Here is a 24,222-nt window from a genome sequence, read left to right as displayed (position 1 = left end):
AAAATGTGGAGAGGGAGGGGAAAAAATGGGGAGTGGTAAATGTATAACAATTGAAGGGGTAAAAAATAAAGGGGGGCAACGCTTTGGGGCTTAACCCGTCTTCAGGCTGTTCCCAGCGTTCGCCACCGTGGTACTTCCCTTTAAATGGAATGTCTGTGTGAAACCCCAAGAAAAAGGTTGTTGCCAGACACCAGGATATCAGCAAAAATGCAGAAAAGTCAGCCAAAAAGAATGTCCTCTCTGGGAAAGAATCCGCCAGAATTGCAGCCTGTTATCTGGGAACATCCTTTTTCTTGTTTTGAGCTCACTTACTTGTATGTTTGGATTCACTGCGTGCAGCGCCCTTTATATCAGACTTCAGTAAAAAAATATTTCTTTTAATCACTTACTCTCCTTATTTATCTTGATAGTGTGCGGGTAACCCCTGTTTATATTTTGTCTATATATATATATTCACATGTCTTAGACAGGTCTGCAATCCTGCCCTTCACCATTATCACCCAGCAACATTCCCATGCTGTGCTTAAAAGCTGTGTTAACAACGAGCATTAGCTTATAAGGGTTCCATATAAAATTGGGTTTCAGGCAAAAGGTCACCCAGTGTGCTCATTTCCCAGAATCCTTTGCCGCAGTGGAAGCACTGTGTGGTGAAAGGCAGGGTTGCAGACCTGTCTAAGACATACAAATGGGCACACAGTAATATTTCCATTTGATATATGCTTTACTGTGGAGGGTTTTTGTCACATTTTTTACCCACCAAAACTTAACTAAGTGTGGTGAAACCCATCCCATGCTTCATTTTACAAAGCCAGTATAACCAACAGCACACTGATGAGACCCATTAAGGTCGAGTCTGTCTATCTGTCTGTCTGTCTGTCCACATGGTGCGCGCCAGCGTCAGAAGCTAGGGGTGGGCCAGTCAGTGACGGAAGCCTGCAGCCGGGGAGAGCCGGGCCCGGCGGCAATGAGAGGACCGGAAGCCGGGCAAATAAGTTGCTTTGTGGGGCCACTGGGTCATCCCCCTCCCCCGCTGTCATTGGGCCCGGACACCTGTCCCAGCTCTCCCCCCTTGTCAGCGGCCCTGCGAGGATTTATAGCAAGCTACTATGGACAAAAGGAGCAATATCTATATAAATATATTTTTAATAGATAAAATAATGGTCCTTATGGATTCAGCTGATGGTAACAGCGACCAGAAGTATGGGGCTTATTGTAGGGTAAGAATCATTATTAACGGGAAGAGTGTGAGGGATTAGGGAGAACATACTTTTGAAGGCTCTGAAGCCCAGCTGCACAGGATAGGATGTCTTTCTTTATAATGAACTAGCATGGGAATGGAATGGTCATTACAATGCACCACACCTTGCACAATATGCACAATATACAACGTAGCATTGGATTTCCGGTGTATTCCAGCTGCTTTACATAGACTGGGCTGTGTGTGACACTCTCTTCTGCATATTCCCTCCACACCTCTACCGGGACTTAGAAGATTTAAATAAATAATAAAAACCCTGCCCACGTAAAATGCCAGCAATTTCTTAAAACGAAACAGAGAGCTGAGCGCATGCTACCGGGAAAGACATGCAGTGGAAGAGTATAACAGAGTATAGCAGGAAGTAGCCAGGCAGATAACCAGCAGAACCTGTCCTCTCTCCCTGAAACACGTCGCTGCACATCCAAACATTGTAGGCAACATTTACTGAGCAGCTTTCTGCCCCGAGACACCTTCCAGTGCTAGAAAACACCTTGCAGACAATTGACTTGAATGGGTGTCTTCCAGCTCCAAAAGGTTGCCATACACCTGCAGTTTTAAACACATACAGTATTGGCACTGTGTTTGAAAGCAGAATATTTTTCCCATTCACCAAGTTTCACTCATCACTTCCGATGCAAACATGGGTTGACATAATGGGGCCTATTCGCTAAATTTCGATAAGTTCAGTGCATTGCCGAGCGGGTTTGCATGTTCTTACCGCACTATAAGAAATGTGTGTAAAAACGGTGTTCACTGAGAAAAAAAGTTTTTTTATAGTGCGGTAAAAAAATGCAACGTTGCACTACTTTGTGTGTAGTGGGTGGGTGACAGTGACTGGGTGGGTGACTGAGTGACTGGGTGGGTGGGTGACTGAGTGACTGGGTTGAGTCGGTGACTGAGTGACACGAGTGACTGGGTGAGTAGGTGAGTGACTGAGTGGGTGGGTGAGTGACACTGGGTGAGTGACTGGGTGGGTGACTGAGTGACTGGGTGGGTGGGTGCTGCTTCCTTGCCCGCCAGACACGAGGTAGGCTCAGGAGGGTGCGGGGGAGGGGGCGTGGGAGGTATGCTGGGGGGGGTGAGGCAGGTGCGCGTGGGAAGCTGGGTTGGCGGGTGCGCGTGGGAAGCTGGGTTGGCGGGTGCGCGTGGGAAGCTGGGTTGGCGGGTGCGCGGGGGTAGCTGGGTTGGCGGGTGCGCGGGGGAAGCTGGGTTGGCGGGTGCGCGGGGGAAGCTGGGTTGGCGGGTGCGCGGGGGAAGCTGGGTTGGTGGGTGCGCGGGGGAAGCTGGGTTGGCGGGTGCGCGGGGGAAGCTGGGTTGGCGGGTGCGCGGGGGAAGCTGGGTTGGCGGGTGCGCGGGGGAAGCTGGGTTGGCGGGTGCGCGGGGGAAGCTGGATTGGCGGGTGCACGGGGGAAGCTGGGTTGGCGGGTGCGCGGGGGAAGCTGGGTTGGCGGGTGCGCGTGGGAAGCTGGGTTGGCGGGTGCGCGGGGGAAGCTGGGTTGGCGGGTGCGCGTGGGAAGCTGGGTTGGCGGGTGCGCGGGGGAAGCTGGGTTGGCGGGTGCGCGGGGGAAGCTGGGTTGGCGGGTGCGCGTGGGAAGCTGGGTTGGCGGGTGCGCGGGGGAAGCTGGGTTGGCGGGTGCGCGGGGGAAGCTGGGTTGGCGGGTGCGTGGGGGAAGCTGGGTTGTCATGCGCTGGCAACGACGCTTCCCCTCCATTCCACGTTGGGAGAAGGGCGGGGAGCAGGGGGAGAGCAGGCCCACAGGCAGCAGGCTGGACACCCTGCTTCCCTGCGCCGGGACCTCGGCTCTGCGCATGCGCACGGGGAATTGCCGGCATTTTTTTTGGACTTTTAAAAAAAAAAATAGAACAGGCACAGCCGCGCAGGGTGCCCTCACTCACGGGGCCCGGGACGCCAACACCGGCCGTCCCCCCCTGTTGGCGGCCCTGATTCCTCTCCCCCCCCCACCAATACTTATCGCACTACTAATCCTAGAGGTGCCATGGTTTGCATTTAGTAAATCCATAGACTCTCTTGTTTGGATAGTGGTTTCGCTCTATCACCTCCTCGTCTTCCAACTGGTACAGTTTGAATGCCAATATATTGGAGCAATGTAGGGTCACAGTTGTGTCTCCTCTTAAAGTGTCTAGGTACACTGTGTTTTTCTAACCCATGTCTGATGTTCCTAGCATGTTCCAGAATTCTGGTCTTAAAGCATCTTTTGTGCGTCCAATGTATTGGTATCTGCAAGGACATTGGAGGAGGTATATTACATGGGTGGTTTTACAAGATATACAATCCTTTACCACAAATTTCTCTTTTGTGGTGAAGGAGGTAAAAGTCCTGTGTTCTGGATTCAGCATGCTACACGCCTTAGGCCTAGGACATAGTAAAATCAGCGTCGCTAAGGTGGGCTGAGCCGCGCTGAACAGATGCACAAAGCCCCTGCATCTGTAATCAGCGTGGCTATAGTTTCTCCCTCCGCATGCGTGCTGATGCGTGCGGAGGCTGAGAAAATCAGAAGAGAAAGGCAAGTTTGAAATTTTGCCGCTTGGGGGAGCGGAGGAGCCACCAGACCAGACAGAGTAGAGGCAGCACAGAGGTGTGTGTGTGTGTGTGTGTGTGTGTGTCACTGTGTGTGTGTGTCACTGGGTGTGTATCACTGTGTGTGTGTGTGTGTGTGTGTGTGTGTCACTGTGTGTGTGTCACTGTGTGTGTGTGTGTCACTGTGTGTGTGTGTCACTGTGTGTGTGTGTGTGTGTGTCACTGTATGTGTGTGTGTGTGTGTCACTGTGTGTGTCACTGTATGTGTGTGTGTGTGTCACTGTGTGTGTCATTGTGTGGTGTGTGTCACTGTATGTGTGTGTGTGTCACTGTGTGTGTGTGTGTCACTGTGTGTGTGTGTGTGTGTGTGTGTGTGTGTGTGTGTGTGTGTGTGTGTGTCACTGTGTGTGTGTGTGTCACTGTGTGTGTGTCACTGTGTGTGTGTCACTGTGTGTGTATGTCACTGTGTGTGTGTCACTGTGTGTGTGTGTGTGTGTGTGTGTGTGTGTGTGTGTGTGTGTGTGTGTGTGTGTGTGTGTGTCACTGTCTGCGTGTGTCACGGTGTGTGTGTGTGTGTGTCAGTGTGTGTGTCTGTGTCACTGTGTGTGTGTGTCACTGTATGTGTGTGTGTGTGTGTGTGTGTGTGTGTGTGTGTGTGTGTGTCACTGTGTGTGCGTGTCACTGTGTGTGTATCACTGTGTGTGTGATTTATGTATGTGTGTGTGTATGTGTGTGAATATATTTATCAAAGTTGCACAATGTTAATAAATAATTTATTCTCACAACATGTCTTTTTAAAATTTTTAAAATATTATATAATATACACACACACACACACACACACACACACACACACACACACACACACACACACACACACACACACACACACACACACACACACACACACACACACACACACGTTTCCCAGTGACACACAAACACACAGACCACTTCAAAGTGACACACACAGTTACCCAATGACACACACACACACACAGTGATAGCTACCAAGTGACACACACACACACAGTGATACCCACCACCCAAGCGCGCTTGCTGTCTCCTCTGCCAGGACAGCAACAAGCTCCTGGTAGAGCGAGCGGCAGCAAGCAACAGCACCAAATTCTGTACTATGTCCCAGGCCTTACACTTCCCACAGCAGAAGTTCCCAGATGTTTTTTTGGATAACTGTGACCCTACAGTACATTGCTCCAATATATTGGCATTCAAACTGTACCAGTTGGAAGACGAGGAGGTGATAGAGAGAAAACACTATCCAAACAAGAGAGTCTATGGATTTAAACAATGCAAACCATGGCACCTCTAGGATTAAACGAAGAGATAGACATTTGGTCTCTATAAATTGATAATCCTCAATATGTTTCACCCAAGAATGAACACGTTGAAATTATAAACTACAATCCAGTTCTTTTTACTTTTCAGTATATAATTTTAAAACAATCAACACAATAGAATCTTTTATTATAGTATGGGTATTATTCACAGTTGGATAATTTTGTTCCAAAAATGATATTGCTATTTGTACACTGTATGTCTGCCTTTTCGATACACACATACACACTTGTTATGTTTATTATTCATTTATAATGTCATTAATCTATGTTTTCTTCTGTTTTTTAGATATAGTTTTTAATCATATATTTGCTATATTTTCTATAAATAATGTATAAAATTGTCATGTTTGTATAAATAAATTGTTTTTTAACCTCCATTTATACCCCCCCCCCTTTTTAGGCAGAGTGTAGGTATGTCTTTTAATGCCAATTAGAAGTATGGGCTGTTCCAATTTATCAACAGCCAATCAGGAGAGTTTTGAAACTATAAGTAATAATCAATAAGAGCCTCAGATATTCCCTGACGAAGTTACTCTATAACGAAACGCGTTGGAAGGCACGTTCCAGTGCCACTTTGATTGTTTCTTTGGACATTGAAGTTCATTGCGAGGCTAGTATCCTCACGGACATTTCCATTCAGCCCCTTCCGGTACAATACGCGACGGAACTCTGGTGACATCATCAGAAGTCTGCTGTATACCGGACATACGCATCCAGCGAGGAACAGAACGCTTCCAGATTGAAGCTAACATCCCCTCTCTACCTGGCGACCCATACACCAGCAGAAGTTGCAGAGACAGCATCTTGTGAGAGAGAGGAACTTACCTCATCGATCGGTCTGACTGTCGGGTGCTGTTGCGGTATCGAAGTGCAGAGTGGTAACATCCATAACATGCCATGCTTTAGAAATCTAAATTGATGTACGTGAGATACTCACCTGCTAACACATAATATATATTTTTTAAATACTACACCATGAGGTTTTGCGCTGTCTTTTCTTTTGTTTTTATCTAGTGCGTGTGGTTTGTGGAGCCAGTCCACGGAATACAGCAGCATACCTCCATCACATACTTAATAACAGGTTTAAATTTATGGTTGTTGAACACAGTACTTTATTAATTGTTTTAATGTATATCACATTATAGATTCACCTAAGTTGTTCATTTATATCACTTCGTTTTTCACTATATCACAGTCCTGAGCGCATTTTTTATTTGTTTTTGTATTGTAGCAGAGGCAGGGCCATCTTAACAGCATTATAGGCCCCGGGCAAAGCAAAGCACTGGGCCCTGCCAACTCAACACTACAAGTCTTAATTTTTCTCCTTCTACCGAGTTAGCGGGAGATTTGAATGTTGAGGCGGGAGATTGGAAAATTATTGTTAAATTCTGATCTGATTAGCATGGGGCCCCTATGCTCGTGGGGCCCCCGGGCAACTGCCCAGCGTGCCCATGCGTTAAGTCAGCACTGAGTAGAGGGTCTGTTGAGCTGAACACATTAATTGCACCCCTGCTTCCTGAGATACAGGCCCCAGTATGGGGTGCTGGTATCTAGTATTTCCTGTGCGTTTAAATGTCCCGGGCACGTGACGCGGGAGATTGAAACAATGCAGGGAGATACAGGCACCCCATACCAGGGCCTGTAACTCGGGAAGCAGAGAGTCCACGAGGCTGAAATTAATGTGGTTCAACTCTGGAGACCCCCTGCTCCAATACTGTGTTATTAAAATTAAAACAGCTTCATTACCTTAGCAGAGTTGTATTTTTTTTATTGTATTGCACTGTAAGGGTTTTTTGAATGGGGAAAATGTGTTGTTTGTACAGGGGGTAGGTGAAGGTTTTAGTTGCCCCAGGATGGTGTTTGGGACTTGTGAGAGGGTAGCGTGAGGGGTTAACCCCTTCATTACCTTAGCGGTTATAAGGGGTTAACTTCGACTGCAACCCTCCCGCAAGACCTAAACACCCACCCTTGGGCAACTACCACCTTCACCCACCCCCTGTACCAACAACAAATCAGTTCTTGCCATTTAACCCTTTCATTGCCTTAGCGATTCTGCTATTGCCACCCTTTAGATTGCAAGAAAAGAATGCACGTTTTTATAATGCGATATGCATATCGGAGTTTAGTGAATAGCAGTTGCTGGCAAAAATGCACGTGTAACATAGCCTCCCGACAGATACTTCTTTTTCTGGGCCTTTCCTCTGTCAGTCCTGTTAGTGCAGGCAGTGGAAAGGTTCATTCCTTTATTAGGCCTGGGTTTGTGTGTGTATTCCAGCCTTAAATAATGTATCCGTATTCAAGGGCTGGCCTAGCAACTTTGAGGATGTCAATCTGAGGGGTGGATATTGGTTGGAACGCACCCTGATGTGTGTGGGCCAATCTGTATCCGGCTCTGGCTTACTATGAGCCAGAGTTAGAGACACTCCCCAAGGATGTTCAAATTGGGACAGCCTCCTAAATTGTCAGTTGAGATTTGATACTGGAAAGAAGAAGAAGTTAGATACAGTAGGTCAGAGAAAGTCTCTCCCTCCACTCCCATGCTGGGATGTGGAAGGGAATTATGCTATCTAGACAGGGATCTGATCTAGAGAGAATATATCTGCTGTTTGAGATCATGGAAGCCTGCATTCTCTGTATTGGAGCTGTATATGAATAAATATAGAAAAGACATTGCTTTGTGTGAGTTCCTGTCTCTGGCTGAAGGAGTGTCAGTGGGGGTCCATCCCCTGAAGATCTACAGGGGATCCTCGCTGGTTGGAGGCGCTGTGCACCATCAAGAGATATCAAGGTAATCTGTCCCTCCTGTTCCCTGTCCTGGCTCTCCCCACACCACCGTGGAGCCCTCAGCCCTCCTGTTGCCAGCAGGTCACAGCACCAAAACCACCTGAAAGTAGCCGAGGAGTGCACCCCCAATCTCATTTTGGAGGGGTATGATAAAAGGGCTACACACGTTTGGGCATTTTTTCAGCTACCGCATGGCTTGTTATAGCCAGAGTGTTATAGCTCGTTAAGGAGCCATTTCAGTACGATATTGTCATGTTATCGAAGCTTTGTGAATAGCTACGCATGCAATATCGCTCTAAAAGGGCACTTAGCACTTATCGAAGTTTAGTGAATCAGCCCCTATATATATGCTAATTTATATACATATATTTATTTATTTCAAACTTTTTCTAACGCACTATTCACCACGAGAACTCAGTACTAGAATGCGTGTAGGGACTTAGGTAGGACATCCTACGATGACTGGCCTGACAGTTCCGCCAAAGCTGTAACGATGGATCTGCTAACAGATTCATAAGATATGGTTAGACACAACACAACATTACATTCTCAATGGGATGGGATTTGGGAAAACAAAATCAGTGAGCAGCTCCTGCAAGTGCAGGGTTTAAATAGCCCGTCCGAGTACCTCTCCCCTCCCCCTGTTGGTGCGCGCACAAATCTAACAAACCTCATGGTGGGGGGAGAGGGAAAGGAAAGGAAGCAACAGTATGTACCCCCTGGAGGCACAACAGCCCTTATGGATGCGACGGCCCCATTTTGGAACCTCTGCCTCTCTAAACACAAACCAGCAGCCCCGCCCTCTACACCCACTGCAGCCCCTATAAACACACACACAAATACAACACTCTGCACCCATCCTCCACCCACAAAACACACACTGCAGCCCCCCCCCTCTGCAGCCACAAAACACACACTGCAGAGACACACACACCAACAAAACACTCTGCACCCCTCCACCCACAAAACACATACTGAAGACACACACACTGCAGCCCTCCTCTACACCAACAAAACACACACACAGCAGACACACCAACAAAACACACTCTGCTGCCCCCTCTACACCCACAAACACACGCTGCAGCCTCCTGTAAACCCACACACTGCAGACACACACACCAACAAAACAAACTCTGCTTCCGCCCTCTAGACACACAAAACACACAGCAGACACACACACACCTTTCTCCTCAGGACTGAGGAAGCCGAATCACGATTGGCGAAACGCGTAGAGTGGTACCGCCCGAATTGTGACGCGACTGTGGAGGAAGGCGCCCCTGCATTCACCGCGGCAACCGAGCTGGAAGTGACGTCTATACTCGGGGACCAGCAACGGAGAGGTGTCTCCAACGAGTTCACGTGGGGTCCAGCCGGAACTTCCGACAAAGGTGGTGCGCTGAGAGGCGGCATAGAGCTTATCTCCCAGTGGTCACTGAAAGCTTGTATAGCTTATATGCTGTTTTTATTTAGCAACACTGTAAGTGTGCATTTTTAAGGAGTTTTATAAATTGTTTTGTATCATCTGATCTGTGCTATGTTAGTACTCTGTGAAGGAGCTATTCTGCCATTCCATAATCCACAATCCACCAAATGCCATTACTGCTTGAAAACCGCTTTCTTTCTGTGAGTAGGCTGTACATAGGAGCCAAGGTTCACTAGGGAATATTCCCAATAATTTTGTACATCTGCACTTAGTATTTCTTTTTGTGTTTTTTCCCCCATGCTCCCCCTGCATCGTGAGAAACCAGTTCTGCATTTTGGGGAAGAGTGAAGACAACCCCACCAGAGGGTAGAAGTAGGGGGTTGACACTTTATAATTGTTTTTTGCACTTGCATATTATTTTGCACTTACATTATCACCTAAAGTCACTGAAAAACTGTTTGATTAGAAGCACTTTTAAGGTGTTAGCGCCTCTAATATACACCTTACTTTGGGACATTCGATCTGTTCCAAAGAGAATAGGGGGGAATATATAAAAGTATACAATGTCAACAGACATTTTTTTCCGAGATCTTGGTTGACAATGTTACACTATTTTCGGTGCTAGAAGTTGGGTACCACTATACAGCTAATTTTGCAGTCTCAATGAAAAAAATCTGCATACAGAATGGGGAGGTTCCTGGGCTCATGTAGCATCATCCACAATGGTCCTTGTTCTGCACACTGTGACAGCATGAAAAAAGAAATGCAGTCTGTACACTCAAAATGCATTCACAATAAAACATTGTTTTTATTTACCCATCCAGATTGGTAAAAAAAACAAAAAAACATGACAATAGAAAAATACATCTTTACAGAAAAAAGTACAACCATGAATGCATGTATACAGCCAGAATGTTTTGGGTCTCCTAACAGGACCCCTTGGTCAGCATGGAAGAGGCAGCTAAGTCAATAGGAGCTTCCCATGTGATACCAAGAGACATCAATCCTTTTTTTTATTTCCCCACAATAACTAAGAGATATACTGTAAGTGGCAGAGGGTACCGTTAAACACACACAATCTTAGCAAGATCAAAACCCAGTCCCACAGTATTATGTACCTGTATGTACTGTATGTATTTCATTCTGCCGACTGGAGTGCTACAGGGAAAGTGACCATAAATATACAGCTGTAAGCAAAGAACAACTGGGATGACTGCAGACTACCCCACGAGAACCACACACGTCACACCACAGCAGAGGAGTCGTATTGCTAACATTCTTTTTGACTTGGCATTTGTCCCTGTGTCCTAATCACTGTCTCTTGTTCAGCCTGACGCTTATTCAATTTACTGTGCAAAACATTTTTTTTGCCATGCTTTAAGTGATTAGTTAGGTGCTATTGAGCACGGGATCTTGCAGTATTATCAGTCTGTACATATATGCCTTGTCACTTGTGAGGTTCTACTGTTGCTCTCACAGATTTGTGCACTATTGTTAATCTGTTTAGACAGTCTATATCCTAGCTATTTTTTTTTAGCACTATTGATGCTCATGTACCTATAGGATAGACTTATTGCTAATAGACAGACCAACTATTTTGGTTTATCAGTTCATTATTCATCCTTATCATGCATGTGGTGAGAGGTAGTAGGTTGAAGGTGAGTAAACGAGGGAAGTACCATATTTTTTTTTAAGTGTGTGGGACGGGCATGATTAAGGGGCATTTGGTTCCGAAACGTCGCCCCCTACATTTTTATTGCCTTAAACTTTACGTGTATTGTACGTTGTTCACCTTTCTTTTGTTGTTTTTTGTTTGTGTTTCATCCCCCTTGTTCCCCTTTCTCCCCTCCTCTCCCTCTGTACTGTTTTTCTCCACAAGATGTACTCTCCAGACCCTATGCCAGGGCTCATTTTGTAGCTGCTATTACATTCAATACATTGATCCTCTTTTTGACAGATTTTGTCTTTATTCCTTTATTGTGTGCTGGGGACCCCTGTATATATTACTTACTGGGCCCGGTCTGATTGGGGGGGCGGTGCTTGTACGCACATGCGCTGTAGAAGGCTCTGGGGCCGCGGCCTTAGAAAAGACATTATGGAACTAGAGAGAGCGCAGAGAAGAGCCACAAAATTAATAAAGGGGATGAACAATCTAACTTAAATTAGATTTATTTACATTAGAAAAGAGGCGTCTAAGAGGGGATATGATAACTATATACAAATATATATTCGGGGACAGTACAAAGAGCTTTCAAAAGAACTATTCATCCCAAGGTCAGTACAAAGGACACAGGGTCATCCCTTAAGGTTGGAGGAAAGGAGATTTCACCAATAACCAAGGAAAGGGTTCTTTACAGTAAGGGCCGTTACAATGTGGAATGCATTACCCATGGAGACTGTGACGGCAGATACAATAGATTTGTTCAAAATAGGGTTGGACATCTTTTTAGAAAGGAAATGTATACAGGGATTAACCAAATGAGTAAACGTGGGAAGGATGTTGATCCAGGGAGTAATCCGATTGCCAATTCTTGGAGTCGGGAAGGAATTTATTTTTCCCCCTGTGAGATATCATTAGATAATGTGTTACTGGAGTTTTTTGTTTGCCTTCCTCTTGATCAATATACTGGACCAATACACTATAGGGTGCTTGGAACATAGGCATGGTTGCCCTTTGGCATGGTCCGGGATAAACAGTTTTGGGCAATTGGACCTTCCCCCTTTATTATGCCAGCAGCACTTTGCAGACCAGATGCAGCATACATGGTAAACACTGGGAATAAAGTAATTATAGAGAACAGAGACTTTTATCCCAATAAGCTGACAATACAATACGGTTTCCCAAAGAGAAAGAGATAGGTTTGGGTCCTGCAGTTGTTTTCTGTGGAAACATTTAAAAATGTCTAAACAAGATGAGCAGGATACTGAATCTCTAACGAGGACTCTCTAACGAGGTATCTCTAACGAGGACTCTCTGAAAGAAAAAGTGATGTAACAGGAATATTACTCATCAATGGAGAGTTTACAATCAACTGAAATCATTAAACACAAACAGGTATTTAAAAAAAAAAAAACGAATCCCTCCAGTTACAGGTGGAGGAGGTGCTGTGATGAAGGATGCTAACTTATACAGTGTAAAAGACCAGACAATGTGCAGGTTAAAATCAACTCGTACCATCTAGTACTACAAAGAAAACCCAGCTCAGGTAAGTCATCGTCACACCTAATATTAGATTAAATACCTTTATTTCACATATGAATATCAGTTATCTAAATAACATCCTCTTTTACTAGCAATTGTTTAATTTACCTGTGCTTAATAATAAGCAAAAGATGCCATGATTTTAAATTATGTTATGAAATTTGTATGATTGTGAATATTACTGTAAGTCAAGTCCTCACATCTCACATGTATATATGCACACAGGATTTTTTTTTAACTTATTGTAGTCTTCTATTAATTTTATATTTATATATTTAATATAAATGTCATTATTGTAACAATGGTGAAGTGTAAAGAAGTAATACTTTTACAATTATTATTATTAACAATTTTAGTCTTGGACTAATTTTGTCCCATTTAATTTGTAGGTAACATGATTATTCTTGCTTCCCAAATGCATAAACCTTACATGTATTTGTATTAAACCTCACCTGCCATTTAGCTCCCCAAGCTTCCAGTTTATCCAAGTCCTTCTGTAGATACATTATAACCTGCTCTGATTTTACTAGATTATACAATTTAGTGTTGTCAGCAAAGATGGAGACTATTCTCTCTATGCCAACCTCCAGATCATTAATAAACACATTTAAAAGCAGTGGTCCGAGTTCTGAACCTTGAGGTTTAGTACATTGACGATTAATAAAAGCATTTGTGTTTAAAACAACATCAAAAACATTTGTGGGAATGAGAAAAATTGTTTTTGTTTTTAAATCTTTTTGAATAGTCCCCAGCAGATCCAGATAGGCTATACAAATAATAATAAAACTATTCAAGAAACATACAACGTATCTATTTTTGAGTTGCAATTACAATGAATACAGTGTTTGTCTCTCTACAGGAAGGAAATTGAAATCACATTGTATCATTCCATGTACAACATATGTAACTAACCAAAAGGATCACAAGAAATAATGTTCTGACAGGTTTAACTATATTTTAGAGAGAGCAAAAACATCTATCTTCTAAATAATGCAAATCTATAAAAAAAAAATCCCCCAGAAATGCACAGCTATATTTTGGTCCAGACAGGACAATAGAGAAAAAAAAGCCCATCGTGGCATGTGTTTTTGGTGGCAAACACTAATTAAGCTAAAATGATTTAACATGTTAACATTTTATTATGAAATAACAAACACTGACACTGTTTTCTACATGTTATTTTATAGCCACTATTCATTGTATTTAGAATATTAGTGCTTTTCCGCCATATGTATATTTGATATTTGCTTTCTGTCCACTTGACGAGGTCAAACTGAAATATTACATTGTATTCTTCAACTCCCCCCGCGCAGGTATCCATTACATATCCTTTAAGTGACCATGGGAGCTATGTCTTGGTGTCTCTGCCTTGTTCTGATTGGGTTTCTGCTGATGAAGATGCCAAGCACGGAAGCCAACGTAGGAAAATGCCCAATGTCTGCGGACATCCATGAATTTAAGAGATACTTTGAGGTCATTCAAAAAATCTTGGTAAGCGCCAACATTTGCTTATTGCACCTTTCCGGACAACCATATGTAGCTGGACAGCAAGGGCTACCTGCTTGGCGACTTTTAAAATAAAATAATAATAACACCATGTAGACGTCGACTGACCAATTTCACCCTGCTATGTAGCGGTTTGCATGGTGAATAATACAGTGTAAAGCTTTAGTACTTGTATTGGTTCTATGGGAGACTGGACACTTTTATTAGAGCAACATGAGATGTGATAAATTGTACCGAGATTTTCAAAGATCACTGGTCTCTTCTTCCTGTGTATTTATTGAGCTTTCCACACTTCACAGGTATCTTCATGTTTCATATACAGTGTATCTGATACATTATCAGGAACAGCACACCTGTGAGCATATGCTGTACTGTATATGGGACAAAGGTTAATACACACAGCTATCTAGCTGATCCAATGTTTACCTGTGCAATATCCCTCAAACGAATAATATCTCCCCTCAACCCGTCATAATACAAGTAAATCTATAACCGCTTCCACCACCAAAAAGAGTCTTGCTCAAAATAAAAAGATAGCAAGAGAAAAATAGAAGGAAATAAATGGTGTGCTTGCATGTTTTATAAAAATAGCACTGAGCAATAGCTTTGGGTAGTGAGCTGTGATCTTTCGGAAGACGCAAACAGGTCAGTCACTTGTTAGTGTTTAGTTTGTTAGACACTTGTTAGAGTGTCATCTTTGTAACATTCTTTAGTCCAAGTTTGAATGTCTAGGATCATAAATAGGTGAGTAATGCACAATACTAGGATTCAGGAGGAGGTCTAATATGTTATATTGTGGTAGAGAAAGCCACAATATGTAAGTAGTGTGGTGGGGGCGGGGGGAGGGGGTATGCTCTTTCATGAGGCTTATTAGGATGTGTCCTTCATGGTAACATATGTTTAACTGTGCATTATTCTTTTGTCTGCAGCACAGCAAGGACGCAGTGACAGAAGTCAGCCTACTGAAGACAAGTGTATTAAACCACATCCATGTAAATAAAAGACACTTTACTGTTCTTTACTGCTCAGGCCATTATTCTTAGTTCCAGACTTAGAGCCCTTCCCTGCATTACAGGCATTAAGAACAAAGCACCAGAGAGTGCTGCACACACAAGGGACAGAAATAGGGGTGTTGGGGTTGCTGCAGCTCCATTGGATTTCATATTGATGTTGCTGTGCTCTTGCCATGTGACCAAGAGGTCTGTTGCATTGCTATAGCTTTCCATGGCTGATATATGTCACTGGAAGTAAATGCAGGATCACCCCACTTCTCAGTACTGCCCTAGTGCTTAGTGAGATCCCAAAATGCACCATCCCTCCCCTTGCGCACAATATTGTTTCACTGGTTGCATTGTAACATAGTTATTGACCCACTGGCTTGATGCTCTCTCACTTCAGTCTTCTGAACGATGCGGCTTCCTCCTCACATTGGGACGTTTCTACCTGAATAACATTTTCCCCAACCTGGAATTCACCCCCCGCGAGACTCACAGGGGCATTAACCGCCTGGCCAACTCTATCCTTGGAATGAAGATAGAACTCAAGCACTGCGTAAGTTGTTTCATTTACATGCCACTGGGGAAATTAATATCTACCCTGAAGAGCTTGCAATCTAATTGGCAGAGGATGATAAAGTGATTTGTCCATTGGCCACAAGGAGCTGGTGCTGAGATTTTCAACAGATTCCCCCTTTCAGACACTAGTGGCATTACCACTGGGCCACTCCTTCTTCCTAAATGACCCAATACCCACTGGCATTACAATATATTTATATAGAGTACATATGTAATAGTTCAAGATTATCACAGCCTGTCAGTATACAGTATATCTGAATAGTGTGTGGTTCTGTAGTATAATCTGCTATAATAATGCTTACAATGCATTATTATTTAAACCCTCCATTGCAAAATGGATCACTCTGTGGATAGTAAGCAGACCGTGGGCTCTATGCAGTAAGCGTTGATAAGGGTTTTTTCACCATTTTACTGCCAAAATTGGGTTTGAGATTGAGTAAGCGCCGATAAGTGCTTGATTTCGTAGCCGATAATTTTGTTATGGCCAGTCTGCTGCCGATAAGCCTGTTTTCGGCACTTATCGCCACTTTTTTAATTCGGCTGTATTCAAGTAGCAAAATCAGCTTATCGGGGCTGATCGGCACTAAGAAATTGAAACTTTATGGCCAATTTCTCCCGCCAACTAAAGTTGGCAAGTTGGAGGGGAGAACGATCGCTAAGGCTGCCGGAACGGCACTTAGAAAAAAAAATCATCTGTACATCAATGGAGTCAATGGAGCGGGGACGTATAACATTATAGTACTGTTTACGTTCCATTGCTCACAATACAAATGTGATTAGCATTACAGTGTGGGGGGCATTCACTGCATTGTGTCACACCTGATGTGTATTATTTGATTTACATTGTACTTTTATATGTTTTCATCATTTGCGTGTCACATTACTCATCATGTGATGATGTGTCAAGGGAAAATCCTATACTCAACTCTTAAAGGAGAAGCTCACATCATATGACACATTTTACTGAACTGAGCGACAATTGTTTATATGATGTTACACATGTCACACATCTAACACATCCACCGTATATTCATGTTGCTTTACATTACACAATGCTTGTAATGTGTAACGCATCTTTAAACGTTCATGTACATCTTTCTTCTCATGTTTACATGTACTTTGGGTCCTCCCTTTTTTCATGACGTCAGTTATTGGACAGTCAATCACATTGCATGTTTACATTGTAAACGTTGCATTACAAGCACTTCAAGCTAACTTATACACACATCTACACTAGTTAATCATTGTGACACCTTTCAAACTGATTCTATAGCAACTATCCCCATTACATAAATGTATGCATATGCACACGAGAATTCATTGTTGTGAACATGTGACAATAACATGGCTAATTACACATGTTACAGCAAACTTTTTCCACGTCAATCTCAGGCTTTTTGTCTAATTACATGACTGACTGTTGCGTTCAGAAGTGTTACATGCATTGCACATTACACTAATAATTTTCAAACAATATTTGTACAAAGCTTCACGTTACATCATTGTCAAATATCATGATTCCCTGCTGAATACACAGAACAAATACTTCTTATATCAAATGGAGACAGCTTGGGAGCCAAGTACTTTAATATGTTAATGTAACACCTTGCATTTTACTATGTCACCTGACATCATCACATACCTATTTAAAGGACGCCCATTACCTGCTCATTCACAGCTACTCATTTCAAAATGTTGCGATTGTTTAGGAGACGTCGGAACATTCTTTTGCATGAGTGGCTTGCTGATCAAGAGAATGACATACTGTAGGGCAAGGGAGGGACAGAGCCAGGGACAGTGACAGGGACAGGCACGCGGATACGACATGGACAGGGAGAGGGACAGGGCGAGGGACAGGTAGAGGGAAGGAGATCAGAGGAGAAGACAGAGGAGACAAGTTGTGCCTCGTCCGCGTGTGTACAGGGAGAGAACCCTGTTAGATGGGATGAGTGAGGAGGAGATAGTAAGTCGCTATCGTTTGAGTTCAGCAGCAATCTTATCTCTTTATGAAGAGATAAGGGGAGATTTAGATTTTTTGACAGCCAAAGGTCGTGCAGTCCCTGGACTTGTTAAAATGCTGTGCTCATTACATTATCTTGCTTCCGCGTCATTCCAGACAACAGTGGGCAAAGTGGGCGGGGTCTCGTAATCTACATTATCGCGGGCCTTTACCCAGTTTCTCTATGCACTCAATAGACATGCTAGGAATTATATTCATTTTCCTACAGAGGCGACAGAGTGGCTGGAAGTCAGGAATGGCTTTTATAACATAGCAGGGATACCATGTGTGCTGGGTCCAATCGATTGCACCCATGTTGCTTTGATTGCACCTAGTCAGAGTGAGCATGTTTACCGCAACCGTAAGCACTACCATTCACTGAATGTCCAGGTGGTATGTGATGCCATGATGAGGATAATGCATGTGGTACCCAAATTCCCTGGTTCCAGTCACGATTCCTCTATCCTGAGGAACTCTTCAGTCTTCCATGCTTTCGAAGAAGGACATTTTGGACATGGTTGGCTGCTGGGTGAGTACATATTTGGATGTTGTAACACCAAACACATTTTTGTTTAGGAATCATTTCATTGTAGAATCTTATCACTAATGTAAGCTTATGTGTGCTCCATTGATTATAGGTGACTCAGGATACGGGATTAGGCCCTGGCTCTTGGCTCCGGTGCTAAACCCTCAAACTGAAGCAGAGGAGAGGTACAATGTAGCCCAAGCATGTCAAACTCAAATGCTAACGAGGGCCAAATAAACAAGGTTTAAGTCTAGGTGGGCCGCAAAAAAAAACCAACTTAAATTTTCATAGAAACGTAGGTTTATTTCGAAAAGTACTGTGTGTGTGTGTGTGTGTGTGTGTGTGTGTACCTCACAAAACGACAATAAAAACTAAAAAAGCCAGATGTGAATGACTTCAGAACCCATTAACCAGTGTAAGGATGCCCCTCTTGATTTCCAAAGCAGCAATGCCGCCTGGAATCTTACCTGATCCGTAGTCCCCCAAGGTACTATACTGGAGGGGAGGTGTTTCCTACCTGTCTTCCGATGTCCCCCGTGAGAAACTTGAGTGAGATCCGGAAGAAAGCAGAATAGGTTATTTCGGTGTAGGTATAGAGCAGTTAAGATAAAAACGAGAGACAGAGAGAGAGGCAGAGAGAGAGGCAGAGAGAGAGGCAGAGAGAGAGGCAGAGAGAGAGGCAGAGAGAGAGGCGCAGAGAGAGAGAGAGGCAGAGAGAGAGAGGCTCAGAGAGAGAGAGAGAGAGAGAGAGAGAGAGGCAGAGAGAGGCAGAGAGAGGCAGAGAGAGAGGCAGAGAGAGAGGCGCAGAGAGAGGCACAGAGAGAGAGAGGGAGGCAGAGAGAGGCAGAGAGAGAGGCGCAGAGAGAGAGAGAGGCAGAGAGAGAGGCGCAGAGAGAGGCGCAGAGAGGCAGAGAGAGAGGCGCAGAGAGAGAGAGGCAGAGAGAGGCGCAGAGAGAGAGAGGCAGAGAGAGGCGCAGAGAGAGAGAGAAAGAGAGGCAGAGAGAGAGAGAGAGGCAGAGAGAGAGGCAGAGAGAGGGGCGCAGAGAGAGGCGCAGAGAGGCAGAGAGAGAGGCGCAGAGAGAGAGAGGCAGAGAGAGAGGCAGAGAGAGGGGCGCAGAGAGAGGCACAGAGAGAGGCGCAGAGAGGCAGAGAGAGAGGCGCAGAGAGAGAGAGGCAGAGAGAGGCGCAGAGAGAGAGAGGCAGAGAGAGGCGCAGAGAGAGAGAGAGGCAGAGAGAGAGGCGCAGAGAGAGAGGCAGAGAGAGAGGCAGAGAGAGAGGCGCAGAGAGAGAGAGAGGCAGAGAGAGAGGCGCAGAGAGAGGCGCAGAGAGGCAGAGAGAGAGGCGCAGAGAGAGAGAGGCAGAGAGAGGCGCAGAGAGAGAGAGGCAGAGAGAGGCGCAGAGAGAGAGAGAGAGAGGCAGAGAGAGAGAGAGAGAGAGAGGCAGAGAGAGAGGCAGAGAGAGAGGCAGAGAGAGGGGCGCAGAGAGAGGCGCAGAGAGGCAGAGAGAGAGGCGCAGAGAGAGAGAGGCAGAGAGAGCGGCAGAGAGAGGGGTGCAGAGAGAGGCACAGAGAGAGGCGCAGAGAGGCAGAGAGAGAGGCGCAGAGAGAGAGAGGCAGAGAGAGGCGCAGAGAGAGAGAGGCAGAGAGAGGCGCAGAGAGAGAGAGAGGCAGAGAGAGAGGCGCAGAGAGAGAGAGAGAGGCAGAGAGAGAGGCAGAGAGAGAGGCAGAGATGGCTTTTATAACATAGCAGGGATACCATGTGTGCTGGGTGCAATCGATTGCACCCATGTTGCTTTGATTGCACCTAGTCAGAGTGAGCATGTTTACCGCAACCGTAAGCACTACCATTCACTGAATGTCCAGGTGGTATGTGATGCCATGATGAGGATAATGCATGTGGTACCCAAATTCCCTGGTTCCAGTCACGATTCCTCTATCCTGAGGAACTCTTCAGTCTTCCATGCTTTCGAAGAAGGACATTTTGAACATGGTTGGCTGCTGGGTGAGTACATATTTGGATGTTGTAACACCAAACACATTTTTGTTTAGGAATCATTTCATTGTAGAATCTTATCACTAATGTAAGCTTATGTGTGCTCCATTGATTATAGGTGACTCAGGATACGGGATTAGGCCCTGGCTCTTGACTCCGGTACAATGTAGCCCAAGCATGTCAAACTCAAATGCTAACGAGGGCCAAATAAACAAGGTTTAAGTCTAGGTGGGCCGCAAAAAAAAACCAACTTAAATTTTCATAGAAACGTAGGTTTATTTCGAAAAGTACAGTGTGTGTGTGTGTGTGTGTACCTCACAAAACGACAATAAAAACTAAAAAAGCCAGATGTGAATGACTTCAGAACCCATTAACCAGTGTAAGGATGCCCCTCTTGATTTCCAAAGCAGCAATCCCGCCTGGAATCTTACCTGATCCGTAGTCCCCCAAGGTACTATACTGGAGGGGAGGTGTTTCCTACCTGTCTTCCGATGTCCCCCGTGAGAAACTTGAGTGAGATCCGGAAGAAAGCAGAATAGGTTATTTCGGTGTAGGTATAGAGCAGTTAAGATAAAAACGAGAGACAGAGAGACAGAGAGAGAAGCAGAGAGAGAGGCAGAGAGAGAGTCAGAGAGAGAGGCAGAGAGAGAGGCGCAGAGAGAGAGAGGCAGAGAGAGAGAGGCTCAGAGAGAGAGAGAGGCAGAGAGAGAGGCGCAGAGAGAGAGAGAGAGAGAGAGAGGCAGAGAGAGAGGCAGAGAGAGGCAGAGAGAGGCAGAGAGAGAGGCGCAGAGAGAGAGAGAGAGAGGCAGAGAGAGAGGCAGAGAGAGAGGCGCAGAGAGAGGCACAGAGAGAGAGAGGGAGGCAGAGAGAGGCAGAGAGAGAGGCGCAGAGAGAGAGAGAGGCAGAGAGAGAGGCGCAGAGAGAGGCGCAGAGAGGCAGAGAGAGAGGCGCAGAGAGAGAGAGGCAGAGAGAGGCGCAGAGAGAGAGAGGCAGAGAGAGGCGCAGAGAGAGAGAGAGAGAGGCAGAGAGAGAGAGAGAGAGGCAGAGAGAGAGGCAGAGAGAGAGAGGCAGAGAGAGGGGCGCAGAGAGAGGCGCAGAGAGGCAGAGAGAGAGGCGCAGAGAGAGAGAGGCAGAGAGAGAGGCAGAGAGAGGGGCGCAGAGAGAGGCACAGAGAGAGGCGCAGAGAGGCAGAGAGAGAGGCGCAGAGAGAGAGAGGCAGAGAGAGGCGCAGAGAGAGAGAGGCAGAGAGAGGCGCAGAGAGAGAGAGAGGCAGAGAGAGAGAGAGAGAGAGGCAGAGAGAGAGGCAGAGAGAGAAGCAGAGAGAGAGGCAGAGAGAGGCGCAGAGAGAGGCGCAGAGAGAGAGAAAGAGGCAGAGAGAGAGGCGCAGAGAGAGGCGCAGAGAGAGGCGCAGAGAGAGGCACAGAGAGAGGCGCAGAGAGAAGCGCAGAGAGAAGCGCAGAGAGAGGCGCAGAGAGAGGCGCAGAGAGAGAGAGGCAGAGAGAGGCGCAGAGAGAGAGAGGCAGAGAGAGGCGCAGAGAGAGAGAGGCAGAGAGAGGCGCAGAGAGAGAGGCAGAGAGAGAGGCAGAGAGAGAGGCAGAGAGAGAGGCGCAGAGAGAGAGAGAGAGAGGCAGAGAGAGAGGCGCAGAGAGAGAGAGAGAGGCAGAGAGAGAGGCAGAGAGAGAGGCGCAGAGAGAGAGAGAGGCAGAGAGAGAGAGGCTCAGAGAGAGAGAGAGGCAGAGAGAGAGGCGCAGAGAGAGAGAGAGAGAGAGAGAGAGAGAGGCAGAGAGAGGCAGAGAGAGGCAGAGAGAGAGGCAGAGAGAGAGGCGCAGAGAGAGGCACAGAGAGAGAGAGGGAGGCAGAGAGAGGCAGAGAGAGAGGCGCAGAGAGAGAGAGAGGCAGAGAGAGAGGCGCAGAGAGAGGCGCAGAGAGGCAGAGAGAGAGGCGCAGAGAGAGAGAGGCAGAGAGAGGCGCAGAGAGAGAGAGGCAGAGAGAGGCGCAGAGAGAGAGAGAAAGAGAGGCAGAGAGAGAGAGAGAGGCGCAGAGAGAGGCGCAGAGAGGCAGAGAGAGAGGCGCAGAGAGAGAGAGGCAGAGAGAGAGGCAGAGAGAGGGGCGCAGAGAGAGGCACAGAGAGAGGCGCAGAGAGGCAGAGAGAGAGGCGCAGAGAGAGAGAGGCAGAGAGAGGCGCAGAGAGAGAGAGGCAGAGAGAGGCGCAGAGAGAGAGAGAGGCAGAGAGAGAGGCGCAGAGAGAGAGGCAGAGAGAGAGGCAGAGAGAGAGGCGCAGAGAGAGAGAGAGGCAGAGAGAGAGGCGCAGAGAGAGGCGCAGAGAGGCAGAGAGAGAGGCGCAGAGAGAGAGAGGCAGAGAGAGGCGCAGAGAGAGAGAGGCAGAGAGAGGCGCAGAGAGAGAGAGAGAGAGGCAGAGAGAGAGAGAGAGAGAGAGGCAGAGAGAGAGGCAGAGAGAGAGGCAGAGAGAGGGGCGCAGAGAGAGGCGCAGAGAGGCAGAGAGAGAGGCGCAGAGAGAGAGAGGCAGAGAGAGCGGCAGAGAGAGGGGTGCAGAGAGAGGCACAGAGAGAGGCGCAGAGAGGCAGAGAGAGAGGCGCAGAGAGAGAGAGGCAGAGAGAGGCGCAGAGAGAGAGAGGCAGAGAGAGGCGCAGAGAGAGAGAGAGGCAGAGAGAGAGGCGCAGAGAGAGAGAGAGAGGCAGAGAGAGAGGCAGAGAGAGAGGCAGAGATGGCTTTTATAACATAGCAGGGATACCATGTGTGCTGGGTGCAATCGATTGCACCCATGTTGCTTTGATTGCACCTAGTCAGAGTGAGCATGTTTACCGCAACCGTAAGCACTACCATTCACTGAATGTCCAGGTGGTATGTGATGCCATGATGAGGATAATGCATGTGGTACCCAAATTCCCTGGTTCCAGTCACGATTCCTCTATCCTGAGGAACTCTTCAGTCTTCCATGCTTTCGAAGAAGGACATTTTGAACATGGTTGGCTGCTGGGTGAGTACATATTTGGATGTTGTAACACCAAACACATTTTTGTTTAGGAATCATTTCATTGTAGAATCTTATCACTAATGTAAGCTTATGTGTGCTCCATTGATTATAGGTGACTCAGGATACGGGATTAGGCCCTGGCTCTTGACTCCGGTGCTAAACCCTCAAACTGAAGCAGAGGAGAGGTACAATGTAGCCCAAGCATGTCAAACTCAAATGCTAACGAGGGCCAAATAAACAAGGTTTAAGTCTAGGTGGGCCGCAAAAAAAAACCAACTTAAATTTTCATAGAAACGTAGGTTTATTTCGAAAAGTACAGTGTGTGTGTGTGTGTGTGTACCTCACAAAACGACAATAAAAACTAAAAAAGCCAGATGTGAATGACTTCAGAACCCATTAACCAGTGTAAGGATGCCCCTCTTGATTTCCAAAGCAGCAATCCCGCCTGGAATCTTACCTGATCCGTAGTCCCCCAAGGTACTATACTGGAGGGGAGGTGTTTCCTACCTGTCTTCCGATGTCCCCCGTGAGAAACTTGAGTGAGATCCGGAAGAAAGCAGAATAGGTTATTTCGGTGTAGGTATAGAGCAGTTAAGATAAAAACGAGAGACAGAGAGACAGAGAGAGAAGCAGAGAGAGAGGCAGAGAGAGAGTCAGAGAGAGAGGCAGAGAGAGAGGCGCAGAGAGAGAGAGGCAGAGAGAGAGAGGCTCAGAGAGAGAGAGAGGCAGAGAGAGAGGCGCAGAGAGAGAGAGAGAGAGAGAGAGGCAGAGAGAGAGGCAGAGAGAGGCAGAGAGAGGCAGAGAGAGAGGCGCAGAGAGAGAGAGAGAGAGGCAGAGAGAGAGGCAGAGAGAGAGGCGCAGAGAGAGGCACAGAGAGAGAGAGGGAGGCAGAGAGAGGCAGAGAGAGAGGCGCAGAGAGAGAGAGAGGCAGAGAGAGAGGCGCAGAGAGAGGCGCAGAGAGGCAGAGAGAGAGGCGCAGAGAGAGAGAGGCAGAGAGAGGCGCAGAGAGAGAGAGGCAGAGAGAGGCGCAGAGAGAGAGAGAGAGAGGCAGAGAGAGAGAGAGA

General features: G+C 46.3%; 1 protein-coding gene across 1 annotated transcript in view; it reads left to right on the top strand.

Annotated features, from left to right (window-relative positions):
• Nucleotides 1-13,908: 13,908 nt before the first annotated feature.
• The window catches only part of LOC142503254 (interleukin-20-like), a 24,895-nt gene continuing 14,581 nt past the window's right edge, over nt 13,909-24,222 (top strand). Inside the window, exons 1-3 of the mRNA XM_075615416.1 lie at nt 13,909-14,058; nt 15,003-15,065; nt 15,472-15,624. Coding sequence (XP_075471531.1) covers nt 13,909-14,058; nt 15,003-15,065; nt 15,472-15,624 — 366 coding nt within the window. The remainder of the gene's footprint in view (nt 14,059-15,002; nt 15,066-15,471; nt 15,625-24,222) is intronic.

The sequence above is a fragment of the Ascaphus truei genome, chromosome 9 (assembly GCF_040206685.1).
Source record: "Ascaphus truei isolate aAscTru1 chromosome 9, aAscTru1.hap1, whole genome shotgun sequence".
Lineage (NCBI taxonomy): Eukaryota > Metazoa > Chordata > Amphibia > Anura > Ascaphidae > Ascaphus > Ascaphus truei.
The sequence above is the reverse complement of the archived record's forward strand: the minus strand, read 5'-3'. Positions and strand labels throughout refer to the sequence as shown.